The sequence below is a fragment of the Rhamphochromis longiceps genome, linkage group LG14, assembly GCF_057381845.1.
Source record: "Rhamphochromis longiceps isolate RC_006_pf linkage group LG14, R_longiceps_female_GT1.1, whole genome shotgun sequence".
NCBI classification, from domain to species: Eukaryota; Metazoa; Chordata; class Actinopteri; order Cichliformes; family Cichlidae; genus Rhamphochromis; species Rhamphochromis longiceps.
Window position 1 is genome coordinate 569,756 of NC_140570.1, and position 12,406 is coordinate 582,161.

Genomic DNA, 12,406 nt, shown 5'->3' on the forward strand with positions numbered 1-12,406 from the left:
TTACTTTACATTTTGTTTATTTAACATTTTTTCATGAAAATTTAAAAACATCACAAATGTTTTTATAAAACAACTAACATGGACATCGGCACCATAAAGTGAGCATTATAAATTCTGTGTAGAACATTTATCTTTTTATAAACTCACAAAGGACGACATCAGTCCTAATTGCATCTTTCTCAAAATACACAAAAATGCAAAACAAAAAGTCAAATACTAATCACTTTTTTTTTAAATAGAAATGAAAAACAATTTTTTAAAATGGGTACAAAGACGATCAGCTTCCAAATAACCAGATAAGGCAGTCAAGTATAGGAAAATTAGGTAAACTGATGGAGTTAAATCCACCCAAAGCCTGTAGTAAACTTAAAGTGCTTAAAGTGCTTCAAACAAAGTGCTCAGTAACAGAGTGCGTGTCCTAACAAACATTGCCTTATATTCCTTAAGAGCATGTAGGCAGGGGTTTCAGGGGTTTGCCGTCATCAAGCCCCATGAAGATATTTTGGACTAAGGCAAATGTGTGAACCAGCTTCCTGGGGTAGTCTAAATGCAGAGCATAGATCAAGCCAAACAATAAAGCAAATGCATTTGCAAATCTGGGAATATCACGCATCACCTAGTCGCCTTTCACCAAAACAGCCATGCTTGAGGAAGTAAAATGGACTGGACTGGGAAGCGCCGTCGGTAACCACTGGGAGAAGGGCAACTGGAGTGTCAATGAGGGTCGACTCATCCAATGCGTCCGCCTGGAATAGACACAGTATCAATGGTAAATGGCCTGTATTTGTATAGCGCTTTACACATTCAGTCATCCAGACATTCACACACATTCACACACTGGTGATGGCAGCTACATTGTAGCCACAGCCACCCTGGGGCGCACTGACAGAGGCGAGGCTGCCGGACACTGGCACCAGCAGGCCCTCTGACCACCACCAGTAGGCAACGGGTGAAGTGTCTTGCCCAAGGACACAACAACCGAGACTGTCGGAGCCAGGGCTCGAACCGGCAACCTTCTGATTACAAGGCGACCTCCCAACTCTTGAGCCACGATCACCCCAATTAAATAAGTAAGGTTGGTTTGAGAGAATGTGACAAGCATGACCTGTAATCTAGCAAAACATTCAGCAGTGTAGTGGGTTACTTTGTAACGAGTTAGGGTACTCTACTTTTTTTGAAAAATGTACATTAACGTGTTAGCTTCTTGCATTACATAATTTGTATTTTTATTATTTTTCTAAAAAAAAAAAGTAATTTTTTATTTCATGACTTTATCTCAAAAAGAAACTAAATCTTGACTTCAGCCTGGTTTTTGGGCCACCTGCAGCATAGCCATAGTGCTGTGATACGCCTGTGCCCTGCTCCTGACCTGTGTGTGTGTGGGTTTTCTACAGAGAGGGTATTTTGTTTGTACAATTTGGTAGCTGCTAGGGTATTAAATTGTATTTAAAAAAATCCATAGCATTTTATCTTACTGGCAGAATTTAAGTAATGCAAAAATACACTTACATTACATGTCTAAAAGAATTCTGGGTCCTCCTCCCGCAGGTATACAGGAAGGGCACGAAGTACTGCAGTGCGTTTCACGTTGATATCAGGCGCCTCCTAAAAAGGGAAAAGAAAAGTTCATTTAACGCAAAGTTTTCAGGTGTCATTCTTTGGGGAGAATACATGTTTATGAAACTGCATGACATCAGACTCTACTAAATTTTGGAGACTTTTCTTTTAAGATACAACCTTTCTGTCTCTTGTGACAGAGAGTATGTTTCTTAATCATTTGACAAAAACCCTACACAGTATTTTAATATAGTGTTCTCCAGATCAGAGCTGTGATCTATATAGAACATGGGGTTCAAAGCAAGGAAAAATTGTGTGTTTATCAGTGAAACTTTTAATTTGTGTTAATTTTATCATTATCAATATATGAAATCTTCACCTTAAGGGACTTAATGAATGGTTTCTTCAATAGATCTTTCAACTCACCTGTGTTTACTGTCTCCACCTGAAATTAATTGCAGTCTGAATTTTTTTTTCTTCTGTCTTTTTGTCTTTGGCCTTCAGCCTTGGAAGAAAAAATAAAAATATTGAAAACCTTATCAGCACACTAAATATACAACACCTTGCTATATTTCAATTGTTTTAGATAGAAGTTGCCACTGCTAGCTAAGTCACTTTTGAATGATGCTAATGAGAAGAAAAAAAAAAAACCTGCCGAACAATGAGGCTGCTGTTGTAAAAACGCCAACTTTCTTGCGTTGGCAAGGGGTCGTTAAAATATCACTAAGACCCTTTCTTTATGTGTGATTCTTCGTAAAACTGTGTTTTAATCGGTTAAAACTGTAAAACTGACGACATAATCTATGTTTGAAAAAGAGCGCGAACAACCGCGAACAACTATTCACCACCTGGGTCTGTGCTTTTTAACACAACAGCGCATTCGAAAACAAGTTATTGGCTGCAACATATTAATATACTTGCTTTTTTACGGAAAAAATAAACATAACGAAGGTTCCGTTTTACTTACAAGTTTCTCCAAATGTGTTCTCCAGTCGCTCGAGAAGGGCAGCCATATTGAACAGAATTTTCTGTCAACGTCGTTCAGGTTAGAGAGAAGACGTCATGATGTCATGACGTCCACATGCGGAGCTCGGAAAAAAACATTTACTCAAAAATCATAATTAAGAAAGCAGTATTTACTCTTAACTTCTAAGCCATGTACAATTATAACTGTTTGAATCGTTAACCGAACAGAAAAGTTTTAAGTTGTTTCAACTTTGTGAGGAATTTTAATTGTTATATCCACAAACTTTATAAGTCAGGTAGACTGTTGGGGTTTACAGTGCATGTAGTCATTTAGAAAGCACTAGCATGCAATAATGTTAACTTAAGTCAGCATAGCTTGAGCTCAATTAGCACACAATTAACCAGGTGGAAACACTAGGAGTCAAAATTTAGCACACACCAATCAGAACCTGCGATGGATAGATAAAAGGGCCAAAGTCAGCTCATTCAGGTTTGAAACAATGGATCCAAAGAGATGCAAAGGAAGAGGACGTGGTGGAGAAAGAGGACATGGTGAAAGAGGAGGACGTGGTGGAAGAGGAGGAGGAGGTGGTCTAGGACAACAGGAAGGTGGTGGAGGAGGAGGGAGAGGTGGAGGAGGAGGAGGACGTGGTGAAGGAGGTGGAGGTGGAGAACGACGGCGACAAGGAAGGGGAAGAGCAAGGGCAAGAAGACAGTCAGTCTCGGATGAAATTCGAGCCACTTTAGTTGACCATGTCCTTGTCCATGGGATGACTATGAGGGAGGCTGGGCAACGAGTACAACCAAATTTGAGTCGCTTCATTGTTGCCTCCATCATCAGAACCTTCAGGGAGGAAAACAGGTAGGTGTACTTGCAGTAAGACTGCTTTGTACAGTAACGTTTAAGTTACTGATGTTGGGTTTAGATTTTATTATTGTCATTTGTATTAGGAAACATTTAACCATATATGCTTAGAGGTGTATAATCAATTGTGTAGTGATAAGTTGTGTGATCTTTAACAGGCTACAGAGGCTTGGTGTGTATTCCACACTGGAATGCACACCTGCATCTTGGGGGCATGGGAAAAGTTCTCATCTTGTCTTATTGTTTTATGGTAGGATTAACGTAGCTACGTCTGTTCTAGTCTGAGTGCTTTTCTGTTTAGATGAACTGCTGGACTTCCTTACCGGGGGGGTCTAGTCTACCCTCTTCCTGACCAAGGATGTTTGATGCTTTCATGTTATATGACCCTTTTGACCCCACACACACACACACACACACACACACACACACACACACACACACACACAGTATTCTTTGTTCACATGTATACCTATGTGAGATGCTATATGTTAATGACCCTATGCATATTCATGTAACCACAATAAAAGGAGTGCTGTGGGGAAACCTGGCTGAGAGTCTGATGGTGGTCAAGTTGTGGAACGACGCTTGGCTCCAGCCAGGTCTCCCTCATGCATGAGTAACCAGAGAACTTTGGTGCCTTGAGTCTTGTTTTTTGCTGTGTAGCAGATTGTCCTTAACGTTCCAGCGAATAGGTTTATGCTACAAACCTATCATTAATTGGTCCTTCGAGAGCCGGATTCCTGGAATCGACGTTCACCGAGGGGAAAAGAGACACACCGAAAGACTGACGTCAGCCAGGACTTATAGAGGTCCTGCAACAAAGTCCCGAGGCGTGAGAATTTGTCATCGGGCCGGTGGATTAGCCGTCTGTTTTTCTCCTTGATGGATGGCGATTGACGGGATTCGGGACTGATGCTACACGCAATGAGCAACACCAAGTAAGTTTACAGAGGCTGACTATATAACCGTGTCGTTGTGCAGTTTCCGCCATTTTGTTAGGCGTTGAGAAGTTCGTTACTTAATAAGTGATAATAATAAGTAGTTATAATAATAAGTGAGTTTTTCGCTGCTTTGTGGAGCGATAACTGGGTTCCTCGCTGCTTTGTGGAGCGAGAGGTTCCTCGCTGAGTGTGAGTGTGTGCGGAGCAGAACGCGTGGTGTGTGACATCAGCAGTTGTTGTTGTTATTATGGGTTCCCAAGCAACCAAGAGTGTGTCAGAGGGTGATGAGAAGTTTATGATGAAATTCGCTCCCGGTAGCGCAAAGTATTTAGGACATTGGCGCAAGAAATATGATTTTGAAGGTAAATTGGTTGTAGGACAATGTCAAATGTTAGTAGATCAGTTGACAGTAAAGGCAGCTTGTGCGAAAGGAAAATTGAAACAGGAGAAGGAGTTACAACTGGCGTCCGCTAAATTGTGGTTGGAGCAGGCGCTGAAAAGACAGGAGGCAGTGAATGCGAAGAGAGCAGCTTTGCAGGCATTAGCTGTGAAACCTGAAGATGAGACGGTGCGGTCTACTTCAGTGGTGCTGACGTTAAAGGACCAACAGCGTAGAGCAGCATTAGAGAGAGAGAGAGAGAGAGAGGTCAGAGAGGAGGAAGAAAAGCGGGAGCAGGAGAAGAGAGAGAGAGAGGAGGAGGACAGAGTACGGCTGGAGTTTGGGGATGCCGCAGCAGAATATTTAAGTCCTTATAACACTAGATCCAAATCTAAAAGCCATGAGGCGAGTGCAGCTGGTATGCCTGTCTACTCTTTTCATGATACCTTTCCCATGGTGGAGGTTGCAAATCCCCACTTTGGTGTTGGAGATGACCAAAGCCGTGTTATTTGTGTTTACAGGCCATGGACTGAATCTGAATGTGCAGAGGCATGTAAAGATTTAGGAAACCCGTTGACTAATGTTGATGAATTTATCGCCCGACACAAGCAACTCTGTTCCTCGTATCGTTTAAACGGTCAGGAAACAGAAGCCACCTTTAGGAAGTGTCTCACTTATAACTGGGCTCGGGTGCGAGGCACCTACACAGTGAGGGATGGTGATACAGTCCTAGCCTATGGCCATGCAAATTTAAGAGGCCAAGTTGATGGGGTTTATGAGCGTCTTAGAAATACTTTTAAAGCTTCTGTAGATTACAACAAAATTGCCCAATGCATTCAGAAGGAAGGAGAGGATGTTCATGAGTTCAGGGCAAGATTAGAGGAAGTTTTCAAAGAACATAGTGGCCTTGAAGAGAGTGCAGAGAAGGCCAGTCCATATCAGCAGCAGTTAAAACATGCTTTGATGAATGGCTTTCATTCACCCATTGCTGATTTCATCAGAAAACAAAATGTTAGTCATAACACTGACGGGTCCGTTGAATGCATGAACTGGGCCCGCCACGCACAGGAAGTCATTAAAAATAAAAAAAAGAAGTCCCAAAGTTCTGAGGCCGCTGCTTTTTTAGCAGGTGAAATTTTGTTTCAGGGACAGGCTGGAAGAGAGCAAAACAGAGGCAGGAATAGGAGAAATAGAGACTCATGGCAATTTGGGAGGAACCGTGGGAAAAGAGATGATAGATGCTATGCATGTGGGGAAATGGGCCATCACGCAAGGGAGTGTCCTGATCGCATGCCTGAAGAGTATAAACGCCCTGATCCAAGAAACCCTTATTACAATAAATGACTAGCACCTGTTGACACTGCTAACACACATACATGTACAAATGATCCCTTACTTTGCCAGAATTTACAACAGCCTGTGTTTCAGACTCTAGATTTGACTGAAGTACTGTTAAATCTGTCAGGGAAAGAAGTAAAACCAGTTCGCACGTTAACTGTGCAAGGCAAAACTGTTCAATTTCTGTGTGATTCAGGTGCAGATAAAACTGTTTTAAAAGATCATGTGTCAGGAGTTGACCCTTCAAATGGCACAATTTATGTGAAGTCTGCAAATGGTCAGTTAAAGCATAGAATCTCTAAACCAGTGTGGATTAGAGATCCTACCACAGGACAGGCAGTTCAGAGTTCAGTTGTAATATGCCCAACTTGTCCGGTGAACCTCTTGGGAAGAGATATGATGATGAAACTTGGAATTTCAATAATTCCAACATCCATTGGGATGATAGCTGCAGGAAAAGGTGAAACTGCTGAGACAATGGTTCATCAGGACAGTGGGGATTTGCATTATTACTGGACACTTGACCTGTCGGCCTCCAGACCTGATCAAATAAACTGTAAACTGTTAGCTGCAGCTGAGGAAATGTTGACAACTAGCCATGACATACAGCCACCAGATGATTTGCATGTCACACTGAGATTTAAGACCATGCCTGGGCCTGATGAGGCCTACACAGATAAAGTGCTGAAATTAGGGCCACAGAGAATCACCATAAAAGCAATATATACTGATGGTGAAACCATGGCTGGATGTAGTGTGATCCTTTCTGAAGCTGCACAACAACTTTTTACAGGGCAAACACCACATATTTCACTGACAAAGAGTGGCACAGCTGAGTGGACAGACTTAGCATCTGTGGTGAGACAGGAGGAGAGTGTTGGAATGTGGCAGCAAGCTGGAGGGGGTTGGGAGACAGACATGCAGCACAGCATCTTTCGTAAAAAGCTGGGATGGGTGACACATACTACACCACAAACACATTTAAAGGGGAGTGAGAATGACACAGCAGAATGATATGTTGTAGATGTCAAAGATCACCCGGAGCTTAAACAGGTCCCAGAGAAGCTCTGGTCTACTGGGAAGACTGATGTGGGGTTAATAACAACAGCGAGTCCAGTAGTAATAAAACCCAAAACGTCTTTTAGGCCAAGAGTGAAACAATATCCTTTAAAGCCTGATGCAGTAGAAGGCATTAAACCAGTAATAGAGGATATGATTAAGGCAGGGATACTAGTTGAAGCTCCACAAGCAGTATGTAACACACCCATCTTCCCAGTTAGAAAGGCTGATTCACAGTCGTGGCGCATGATTCAAGATTTAAGAGCTGTAAATCAGGCAGTGGAGAGCATCGCTCCATGCGTCCCCGACCCCCACACCTTGTTAAATCAGCTTAAGCCAGACATGACACACTTCACAGTGGTAGATTTAAGTAATGCTTTCTTTTCCATACCAGTACATGAGAATTCACAAGGCTGGTTTGGTTTCACGTATCAAGGCAAAAAATACACATACACCAGACTGCCGCAAGGTTTTTGTGATAGTCCTACAATTTTCACACAGAATATTACAAATTGTCTGTCTGATTTTGTGATTCCATCACATTCACAGATGTTGGTATATGTCGATGACATTTTAATTGCATCCAATTCAGAGAAGAACTGCAAAGACATATCATTGGCATTGCTGACTCACTTAGCTGAGACAGGTAACAAGGCCTCACTTTCAAAGCTACAGTGGGTAAAGACAGAAGTGAAATTTTTAGGACATCTGCTTAGTGCAGCAGGGAAAAGCATACATCCAGAGAGGAAAACAGCTATCTTGGCAGCGCCTAGGCCAGTGACAAAGAAACACATGATGCAATTCCTAGGGTTGCTAAATTTCTGTCGATCGTGGATGCCCCATTACTCTGAAATTGCGCAGCCATTATTAGATATGATGTACAGTAAGCCTTTGGCTATGTCAGAAAGTTTAAGTTGGACCCCTGAGGGGGAGCAAGCTTTGTGCACGCTGAAACAGATGCTGACAGGAGCATCGGTTCTAGGGCTTCCAGATTATAACAAGCCTTTTGTTCAAACTGTTGACTGTAAAGGGCATTTTATGACATCCATGTTAGCACAAAAATGTGGAGGTGGAATGAAGCCAGTAGCTTATTATTCTAAGAGGCTGGATCCTGTGGCTTGTGCCCTACCTCACTGTGTGCGATCTGTGTGTGCAGCCGCTGAAGCCGTAAAGTGTTCTGGTGAAATTGTTTTGTTTCACCCTTTGACCCTGCTGGTTCCACATGAGGTTGATGTTTTATTGCTGCAGACTAAAATGACATTTTTGTCACCTGCCAGACACTTGTCTTTAATGTCACTGTTGCTCTCCCAGCCACACATAACTATTAAGCGGTGTACAACTTTGAATCCCTCTACATTGTTGCCCACGGAGGAGGAGGGTACACCACATGTGTGTAGTGAGCATGTGGAAACACAGTGTAAACCTAGAAGTGATTTAACGGACATACCACTCACTGAGGGCAAGATTTGGTTTGTTGATGGTTCCAGTTTTAAAACAGCAGAGGGAAAGACTAAAACAGGCTTTGCTGTTGTGGATGATGTGCAGGTCATTCGTGCTGGGCAGTTATCACATTCCATGTCTGCCCAAGCAGCTGAGATAGTGGCTCTGACGGAAGCCTGCAAAGCAGCTGAAGGGCAGGCAGTGACTATATATACAGACAGTATGCATATGCTACACTTCATTTCTTTGCCGCTCAGTGGTCAAGACGAGGCATGACAACTTCAACAGGGAAACCTGTGGAGCATGCGACATTGTTGCAGGCCCTGTTGAAAGCAGTCTTGCTGCCTAGTAAAGTTGCAGTTTACAAATGTGCAGCACACACACGTGGCACTGACCCCATTGTACTGGGCAACGCCTTTGCAGACAAAATTGCAAAGGAAGCGGCCCTTGGAACACATGGGGTTCATATTCTGGGGGCACAGGAGCAAACTATGCCCATCACACATGATGTGTTAGCAGACATGCAGTCACACTCACCTCCAGCTGAGAAACAGCTGTGGCTCACTAAAGGAGCAAGCCTGCGAGGTGATGTCTACTTTCTTTGTGATAAACCTATATTGCCTAAGAACCTATATAGGACTGCTGCAATTTTGAGTCATGGACTCTGCCACATTTCGACAGCTGGAATGGTAGCAGCAGTTGAACAGCAGTTTTTCACATTGGGATTCAATGCTTATTCAAAACATTTTTGTAAAGCATGTTTAATATGTTGTAAACATAATGCTCAGGGGAACCTCAGACCTAAAAGAGGAAGGTTTCCCAGACCCAGCTACCCATTTGAAGTAATCCATATGGATTTCATTGAGTTGTCTAACTGTAACACCTACAGGTACTGCCTGGTAATTGTGTGCCCGTTCTCAAAGTGGGTAGAAGTTGTCCCCACTAAGAAAGCAGATGCTATTTCAGTGGCTAAAGTAATATGCAAAAACGTGATCCCAGAGCATGGGATCCCCCAGACTATTTACAGTGACAATGGTCCTCATTTTGTGAATGAAGTAATTGAGAAAATGTCACAACATCTGGGGATAACGCTGAAAACGCACTGCTCATATCACCCACAGAGTGCGGGGCTGGTTGAAAGGACTAATGGCACAGTAAAGCTGAGACTCAGGAAAACAATGGAGGAAACAGGCAGAACATGGGTAGACTGCATTGAGCTAGTGAAAATGTATATGAGAATCACACCAACTGATAATGGCCTAACGCCTTTTGAAATAATATATGGCAGGCCATTTAGAGTCCCAGTGTTCTGTAATGATAATGATAAAGCAGAAGAAGAAAACACACTAGCAGACTGGATGATTAAAATGCTTAAAAGCAAAGAAGTCATGAGTGCAAATAATCTGCCAGATGATTCTGTTTCTGTACAGGAAGAACGTCTGAAGCCAGGGGACTGGGTGCTGATAAAGGTCATAAAGAGGAAGTGCTGGTCAAAGCCACGGTGGGACGGACCATACCAGGCTCTGCTGACAACACCAACAGCTGTGAAAATTGCAGAACGACCCACCTGGGTACACCAAAGCCACTGCAAGAAGGTGACACACATCCAGGCCAGCTCGGAGTAAGTGGCAGGAAGACCGGGTACAAAGGGGGGGGAAAGCCTCCAGGGCCCCTCGTCTCAATCCGGTGAAGAAACCAACTGAGCCACAGGTACTCATCAGAATGGCTGGTAAAGTGTTGTCTACCCTGCTGGGTGTAATGGCTTTGATGTCATCATGGTCAGCTGTGGAGACCCTGTATGTCCAAGGAAACCACACCCAATACCCTCATGGCTATTCTACAAACTTTTGGTGGCAGTTTATGAATACAACTGCTCACTTGAACAATAGGACGGACTGCTATGTGTGTGCTCATATGCCGTTATCCGCATATACATCTGGACTGTGGCCGTACAGCATACCAGAGGACAGGAGTTGGTGTCTGTTGGGCTTAGCAACTCATCCTGGCAACAGAGTCCTCTGGTCCCAGGCCAATTACAGTACACCTCTGAACATCACCTGGAGTAAGTCGCCACTTCTAAACATGAATTGTTCTGAGCAAACTGACTTATTGGCCTGGCCTCAAGTGTCAGACCCACTGCCAGACATAATATTGCTGAACAAGCTGAATACAGCCCAATTGCCGTTGTGTGCGATGAACAATGGATCACTGTCAGTGGGGGAGTTGCCGCTTCGCTTATGTGGATACATATACACCTACTGCCCTCCAGAGGATGAGAGCAGGTGTATGAAATGCTTGACCAATGCAAAGTGCGCTGAGAACTTGACATTAAGGAGGACTGAATGCAAGTCCAACCGGGCTTACAGGATACCAGTAAAGGCAAAGAGTCAGAAGTGGACAGGATGTTCAAGGACGGTGCCGAGCAGCAAAGGAACAAGAGTTTTGGCTGATTGGTATTTCCTGTGTGGACATAAAGCCTATCTATCACTCCCTGAAGGATGGGGAGGATTGTGTGCCGTGGTGAAGTTATCAGATCATGTCTTCTTCATGGACAGAGTTGAACATCACCCTAGCAACCGACGGAAGCGTGAGGTGAATATAGCCTCACCTAACTCTTTTGGAGTGACAGTAGACACTGGAGTGCCACGAGAATTTCGCATTTGGAGTGGAGGAGCTAAATTCTTACAAAGTCTGATCCCAAACATCGGAGTTGCAGAGGTGCGGGATCATGTGGAGATCAACCGGTATGCCTTACTGCGACACATTAATCTCACTAAGACTCTGGGAACAGTCTTAGCGGAGGAGCAACAGGCCATCAGAACGATGGTACTGCAGAACAGGCTGACCCTAGACTTGATAACAGCATCACAAGGAGGAGTGTGTAAGCTGATTGGAGAGACGTGTTGTACGTTTATCCCGGATGGATATACGACTGGAGGAGACATCTATGAGGCACTGCAGAACTTAACTGCTCTGCAGAAATATGTGGCAGACCACACATCAGGAGGAGACGCGTCACAAGGCTAGATAGCCTGGTTGACATCTGGACCATGGTGGAATATGTTCTTACGGTTTTTGACTCCCATTCTTACATTATTGGCATTGCTTTGCTTGTTTACAGGTTGCATTTTGCCATGTGTAAGATCGATGGTGAATAGAATGATTGCTAACACCTTTACCAATTACATACTGTTGCAGCAGAGTGACATGGATACTAAGGCTGATATGTGTGTATGAAAATGTTGACAAGTGCTGTAGAGCTGAAGATATATATACGCCGTATAGCCTTAAAAAATGACAATACAGAGTGGTGATGTTGGGTTTAGATTTTATTATTGTCATTTGTATTAGGAAACATTTAACCATATATGCTTAGAGGTGTATAATCAATTGTGTAGTGATAAGTTGTGTGATCTTTAACAGGCTACAGAGGCTTGGTGTGTATTCCACACTGGAATGCACACCTGCATCTTGGGGGCATGGGAAAAGTTCTCATCTTGTCTTATTGTTTTATGGTAGGATTAACGTAGCTACGTCTGTTCTAGTCTGAGTGCTTTTCTGTTTAGATGTGTCATGATCCTGGGTCTTAGGACCCAGTGTTTTGAGTTTTAGTTCATTTTGATGTTTATAGTATGTTTAGCTCATTAGGCCTCCTATGTTGATTTGCTTATTAGTTCCCCCTTGTGTTTCAACCCATGTTAAGTCTCCCCTGCCCTTCATGTCTCTCTGTGCCCCCTCTGTTCTGTTTATGGTGTGTCTTTGCATGTTTGAGTTTCTTGTTTTCTGTCACCCTGCATTGTGCATTATGTTCTCATGGTTGGTCTTTTGTTACTCCCTCTAGTCTAGTCTCTTGTGTTCAAA

General features: G+C 43.3%; 1 protein-coding gene and 1 long non-coding RNA gene across 2 annotated transcripts; one reads left to right on the plus strand and one right to left on the minus strand.

Moving 5' to 3' along the window:
- Positions 1–2,598, minus strand: LOC146653342 (uncharacterized). Its single transcript, XR_014907201.1, has 4 exons — positions 2,525–2,598; positions 1,984–2,062; positions 1,510–1,605; positions 1–746 (listed from the first exon to the last, which is right to left on the minus strand). It is a non-coding gene; the product is annotated as an uncharacterized LOC146653342 (long non-coding RNA).
- A 1,191-nt stretch (positions 2,599–3,789) lies between these two features.
- On the plus strand, positions 3,790–11,778 carry LOC146653343 (uncharacterized). The gene has a single exon (XM_085380253.1). It carries the CDS (start codon positions 10,268–10,270, stop codon positions 11,570–11,572), a length of 1,305 nt encoding a protein of 434 aa, XP_085236379.1. The 5' UTR covers positions 3,790–10,267; the 3' UTR covers positions 11,573–11,778.
- The last annotated feature ends 628 nt before the right edge of the window (positions 11,779–12,406 follow it).

Bases quoted from the DNA above. Each gene is read 5' to 3' on its own strand.
- LOC146653343 (XM_085380253.1), top strand. From the start codon at position 10,268: ATGGCTGGTAAAGTGTTGTCTACCCTGCTGGGTGTAATGGCTTTGATG.